Source organism: Leptodactylus fuscus, chromosome 1 (genome assembly GCF_031893055.1).
Source record: "Leptodactylus fuscus isolate aLepFus1 chromosome 1, aLepFus1.hap2, whole genome shotgun sequence".
NCBI lineage: Eukaryota > Metazoa > Chordata > Amphibia > Anura > Leptodactylidae > Leptodactylus > Leptodactylus fuscus.
This window is the reverse complement of record NC_134265.1, coordinates 52,362,231-52,369,165: the sequence shown is the minus strand read 5'-3', so window position 1 is coordinate 52,369,165 and position 6,935 is coordinate 52,362,231. Positions and strand designations below refer to the sequence as shown.

The window sequence follows — 6,935 nt, the reverse complement described above, 5'->3', positions numbered from 1 at the left end:
TCCCCAACTTTTAATTTCTTATCCTCATACTTGAAAAGACTAGATCTTCTATTCAGATCATTTCATTGATTTTTTTTTATCGCAATTTCACTGTGGGTGGTCTCTGCTTCCTCATCTACTATGTACTTATGTAGACATCAATGCAGGTAATATGTAATTTGTGTTGCTGTTTCCCCAAGGTGGGCCACTCACCTCAGTGGGGTCTGCCCCCCCCCCCCCCCTACCTATGCCTCTTGGACAACTACAAACATACTTAGACTTCTGTTCTGTTTCAATATTTTTATTGTATCTAACACCATATCTTTCCACTACCTGAAATTGCTGCTGAAACTGCAGCTGTTTCCACCTTTTACTAACGAATTTAACCAAGATATTTCCATTTAAGTTTGCATTCTTACCATAACCTGCCCGCTCCCTTGGGGTTATATTTGACTCAGACCCTTACTTTACCCCACATATTCAATCATATGCATGCTCAAATCACCTGTACCTCACAAACATCTCTAGAATCTGCCATTTCCTTACCACCAAAAACCGTCATGCTGTCCCCAAGCCCTGATCCCTTACACTAAACAGCAGCAAACTGAGAATACAGAGGCCCCCTCTCCAACTGGAAGTGCCCGGGGAAAACTACTACCAGCACAATCAGGTAACGCCGCAGGCCCCCCTCATAAGTGTCAGGACTAGGAGTAGCGATGGGGAGAGTGGTTGAGAGGACTCGGCCCATCCTGTGGCACTTCATCTTCCACTCTTACTTCCATCCTCAGTTTCCCTCCATCTGAGCTGCGGCTTATCAGTTTTAGGCATAGTCGGCAAGATCAAGACCCCATGTCCTTAATATCCTCCAACATCGGTGGAGAAGATCTGACATCACAAGCATCATGTCACTATATTTAGATGTGGCAGTGCACCAACTTGTTTGCCCAGCCTTTCCCCTGTCACAAGTGCTACTCCATGACTGTACTGCATAAACTGACAGACCCCAAAGGCATTCACAATCAGGTGTGTACTGTGGTCTCTTTACTGAACATATTTCACTACTTGTAGCCTACTTCTATTACTGTATATCCCGCTTTAATTCAGGCCACTTCAGTTTGCTTCCTCTGGATCTGTACACCTACTACCCTATTCATATAGGGACCTGATGTCCATTATGCATGATGATTATTATATTGTATTGCATTTACCTTTGCACTGTGCCTTATTATTTATTGTATACCCTTGTTCATCTGCAATTGCCCTGTTACCCGTGTTCCCTATTGCATTTACATTAATTGTTGCATTGGTTGTTTTCCTTAAATTTCAGTGTTCTACTTTAGTGCATTCCATGACTTACCTCCTCAGAGCACAACCATTCTATATATTCATTCTTTGAATTATTGAAGTGACAAGTTCTTTCAACAGTATATATGGGGTGGAACCCTACTTGAGTACTAGGACAAGTGAAGGGATGTGTAACCTCTTGCAATTTAGGCAAAATGGTTTAAGAGAGAAAGATTTTACTGTAACTGAAGTCTCAAGATAGATGGTGACTATGATCTCTCAAAAATGAATAGGAGGTTAGAGAGTGGATTATTGTTAGATGAAATGGGTTGTGATAAATTATAATAGAAGGCTTTTTTTAATTTTGGGGTTTTATCTATGTATTGGGCCAAGTTTGTTATAAGAGACTCTTTCTTAGGTTTAGTATGACATTAATAATAACTGTAATGGTGGAGAAGTATCTCAACCCACTCTTCATGCGTGGAGAGGAGCTGGGATGATGTAACCCCTGGAGTGTATGGCGGTCTTTTATACATTGCAAGGTAGGTGACTGACCCCCAGATAAAGTATAGAGGCGTGAGAATCCAGCTGTAAAGCATGAATATAAAGCAGGAATGATGTGAAGGTTGATAGTAAGAAAGAATATGGAGGCTGGGAAGACCCTGATATGGATAGTCAGCCATAGCATGGGAGAAATATATAATGTCTGTTAGTTATTACTGTTTTGCAAGGTAGAGAGTCGGTGACAGGAAGGACCGCGGCACCAGGAGGATCCATCATGTCAGTGATATTGATACAATCATTTGTAATGGACACTTTAATATCTTTTTGTAATATATATTTATTACTCCATTTATAACGAAAAGTAATAAAGACAATTGATTCAGTACAATGTTATGGTTAAGGGGATATCGTCACTCAGGGAGAAACCACCATTTAGGTGTGTGGAGTCTTAAGCCATTTTGCACTCCACTGTGCAAAGGAACATGGGAAGAATATGCAAATCTGTCTTCCATGATGTAATTAGGATGCCAGTGCCTCAGTCATGCAGCCCAATAGAGGGCGCTCCCTTTAACATCATGCCCAACCTTCCCAGAGGCCTTTGCTGCAATGCAATAATGTGGGATTTTACCAAGTACAGTCAGCTGTCCTCAGCTGAGAGACTGTACTTGGTAAAATCCCACATCATTGCATTGCAGCAAAGGCCTCTGGGAAGGTCGGGCATGATGTTAAATGATGTTAAAGGGAGTGCTCTCTATTGGGCTGCATGACTGAGGCACTGTCTTCCTAATTACATCATGGAAGACAGATTTGCATATTCTTACAGTGTTATGGTGCAAATTATCAAAAATACCATCTTGATTCCCGCCACATTCTGCCCACTTTATACAAAGGTGGGAAGTATGGTGCAAAAGCCAAAAATCATGTCATGTTCCAAATATTAGATTTTTTTTTTTCAAGTGTTTTTACACCTGAAAATGGCATTCAAGGCATATTAAATCAGCCCCTATGACTATATAGCAGGAGATACAGTTCTGCGTAAGGGCTCACAACAGTTGCACAATCTACTTTTATATGTGTTGTACCACTGGATAGCAGTGTCATGGATGTGTCCAGTATGTGTGAGGGAGATTTTTTTTACAATATTGTTTATATATGAGTTTATTGGCTGAATAATCTAGTAGTATCAGTCACAGACAGGGATACAAGTTTATATTACTTACAAACCATACAATACATTTACTACTGGACATTTTTGTGTATGGGTCCAGGTTGAGTATATGAAATGTATAATGTGCAGGCAACCAATTGAAAAGGACATGAAGGAGGAGCCTTGTAAGGAAGGTAATGTCAGCTACTCTCGTCCAATCAGCATTACCGAAAACATCCTCTAGGCTGTTGATTGGCTAGCAGCAGATGTTTGGGTTCTCCCCACAATGCTCCTCCCTTATGTCCTTTTCAGTTAGTTGCACACTGGTTACAGATACTATAACAGATTTCTGGATAGTGACCATGCAAATACATGATTATGGCAAATGATATATTCTTCTCTGTATTATATTCTCAAAAGTATGAAAACCCATGCAGTAGTGTCTAGACATTCACTTGGGCATTGATACAATAAATTTCAATAACACATGAACAACTTTTATAGGACAGATCAATAACAATAGGGTTTCCTCTGTGAGGGTAGTCCCTTTCATGGGACTCAGAGAGCTCTTTACTATAGCTGTCTCCAGCAATCAAGAGAATGGGGATAATTCTGTAAGTGGAGCGGTAGTATTAATGCATGACCATCGCTCCATACACTTCAATCTCTTTACTGTAGCCTTCTCCAGCAATATCACATAAGTGAAGTGAGCGATATTTACACATACACACTACCGTTCAATTCACACAAGAGACTCATGATCATGGAGTTCCCAGCAGGTGTAATGCCCTACATTCATACATTTATCATCTAAAGGTGATGGATAGTATATTTGTTTTACTTAAGAGGAGAACTTTCTTGGGGTGTCTGCTTGGTTTGCAGTGTATTGGGTCTTGAACAGTGTAATAAGCTATATACATACTTTTGATAATTTGATGATGCATAGTAATACATTAAAGGATCAAGACAACTACTTATACTGCTGATACAGGCACACAGAATATATGCATAGTATAGAGACTCAGAATATCCATTGAGGAAGTGCAGATAATGCATTAGAAAGATGATGTTTGTAGGACCAAAGCAAATAATGAACACAGTGAGGACTATAATAGTTAAGCAAATAGCTCTTCTTTTCTTAGAAGAATTTTCAATGTCCTTAGATCTTTTACTCAAGGTTCGGATAATGACAACATAACAGAAGATTGTAATAAATAATGGAAAGAAGAAAAAAATTGAGGAGAAGGCAGTGAAGTAGTACATATAGAATTGCTGTTGTTTCTTTAGCTCCAGCACATCATAGCAAGTTGTAATGTCCAATGAGTCAATGTAAATAGTTTGCTTGGTAAGAAGAAGAGGCACGGTGCTAGCTATAGATATAAGCCAGATAAAGACACACACCAGCCAAGCCCGTTTCTTTGTGCGCCAGGAACGAGAGTGTATTGGAAACACCACGGCCATGTACCTGTCCACACTTATACTAGTCATGAGCAGGATGGAGCAGTACATGTTACAGTAAAATGCCGCAGTCACAATTCGGCACATTCCTTCCCCGATTTTCCAGTTGTTCCCTGAGAATCTGTACACAATGTTGAAAGGCAGCACGGCAACAAAAAGCACATCAGCTATGGCCAAGTTCAGCATATAGACTACTGCCGGCGTCTTGATTTTTATCTTTAGTAGAAACATTACAATTGCCATCACATTTAGAGGCAGAGCCAAAGTGACCACCACAGTGTAGATCGATGGTACAAACGTGGTCAACCATGGGCTAGTAAGGTAGAATGTGGCGTCATCTGAAATATCCTGTGAGTTAATATCTTCTGAAAAAAAAGAGAAATAATTACTTTTGCTATAAAAAGATTTCATGTGACAGGTACAGATATAATAAACCCAATGAATTGGATTTATTCAATGGCAATTTTCCACCTTAAAGTAAATCTCTGCCTTTGTGCTGTTTTTAGATCTGACATTCTTATTTATGAACAGCTTCTGTCCCCCATTTCGCTTGAAAAAATGTAGAGAAAAGAGTCCTGCAAGCAGAGAAACCTGGTGGACCCCATTTAAGTCTATGGCAGTGATGGCGAACCTTTTAGAGACCAAGTGCCCAAACTGCAACCCAAAACCTACTAAATTATCGTGAAGTGCCAACACGGCAATTTAAATGTAATACTGTGCAGATCCACAATTGTGGACTGTTAGGGACCGACAAATTACAGTCATTTGAATTGGGTTTTACAGCTTTCAGTAAAGCAAACAACTTTGTACTGAAATGTAAAAATATCTGCATTTAGAACTTTGAATAATTATTGTTCACTATTTACACTGCACAGGATCTGTTTTATAGTGCGATGTTCTTGCATCCTGTACTAATATCACGTACACATACAACTGAAGGCAGCAATCACTCATCAATGGGAAATCCTGTACTGGATTCCCAGTTAGTGAGCGATCCGGGTGATCACACACGTGCTAGCATAGAGGGCTCTGCATACCCTCTCTGGCACGCGTGCCATAGCTTCACAATCATTAGTCTATGGGGTCAGCAGGTTTCCACGGGTAACCACTTTTTAAACAGACTGAGTTCTGTTTTTTGGGTCTCCAAGCGAACCCGAAGAACAGAAACCCCAATGTAGTTGTGAACATAGCGTAACTCCTGATTTTCACAAATACTTTTGATGAGTTAGTTGGTTAGCAGAAACTTGTCAGGTAGCTGAAACTACTTCTAGCTCTTCTAATAGGTAGACAAGACTCATCAGCTAAAGCTACGTTCACACCTACATGATCAATGATGATTCAGTGATTCCATCCCCCATTCTGTTTGAAAAATTAGGAAAGAAAAGCAGGCCTTTTCTCTCGACATTTTTCGGGTCAAAACCTGGCGGCAGCTTAGATACCTAGACCGGACACAAAGTCGGACATGCGGGACTTTGCGTCCGGTTAAAAAAAAACTGTTTCACTGCGGAGACCACAAAGCGCTCACAGGCACTCACGGGTGGACACTGTCTGCCGGGTTTCCGTCTCCTGTTAGCAGAAAACGGAAACCTAAAAAAGGAGACCGGGGCGCAGGTGTAAACCCGCTCTAACATGTATGGATTGTTCAGACGTGAAGTGAACATTTAAATCATCATTAGACCCTTTTTTCTTATAGATATGTTCCAAATCCCCTGCACATATATTATGATAAATATGCTGAATGATAAACTTCTGGCTAAGTGTAGTTTCCACTAGTGGGAATATACAAGCTTACAGCTTAGTGCAGAGGTGGGCAATTAATTTTCCCATGGGCCCCATGAGAAATTGTAACGGTTCCAGAGGACCATGCGCGCCGTGGCAAATTTAGCTCCACCCACTTCTCTGCTGACTCTGCCCATTCTCAATCATTTTTCCATGTGCCCCACAAAGTAAAATCCTCCTACAGTCACCCTAACATTATACACCACATTATAATGTTTCCCTCCAAATGTCCCACAGTATTAAGTCCTTCTCCTGGTGCCCCAGTATAAAACAGCAGAAACTAGAGGGGACATTAAACTGGGGCAGCTGGAGGGGGACATTAAACTGGGGGCAACTAGAGGCAGACGTGTCCCCCCCCCCAACTACCCCCCATGGTTTAATATCCTCCTCCAGCTGCCCCAGTTTAATGTCACCCTCCATCTGCCCCCTAGTTTAATGTCCCCCATGTGTATTCAGTTTAACTGCCCCCCCTACATCTGCCCCTAGTTCCCCCCTCTTGCTCTCACATGCTGTCTCTTCTCTGTACAGCAGCCTCCATTGCCGGCAACTTACATAGAGCACACAGTCCTGTGTGGCTCCGCCCACTGAGTCATAGCCTATCCTGGTGATAGGCTGTGATGACATCATCACAGGTCCTCTCTCTATCATTCAGCAGCCCCCATTGCCAGCAGCCTGGTGACATCATCACAGGTCCTTGAAGTCCTTGAACACCAAAATCTTCATGTCATTGATGATATTATTATTTTGATTGCAGAAGTGTTTTGACACAGGGAGGTCCATTCTC

At 41.4% G+C, this 6,935-nt stretch overlaps 1 protein-coding gene across 1 annotated transcript; it reads right to left on the bottom strand.

Annotated features, from left to right (window-relative positions):
- Positions 1 to 3,751: 3,751 nt before the first annotated feature.
- LOC142199296 (proteinase-activated receptor 1-like) lies at positions 3,752 to 4,630 on the bottom strand. Its single transcript, XM_075269773.1, has one exon. The coding sequence runs from the start codon at positions 4,613 to 4,615 to the stop codon at positions 3,752 to 3,754; it is 864 nt and encodes a 287-aa protein (XP_075125874.1). The 5' UTR covers positions 4,616 to 4,630.
- Between the last annotated feature and the right edge of the window lie 2,305 nt (positions 4,631 to 6,935).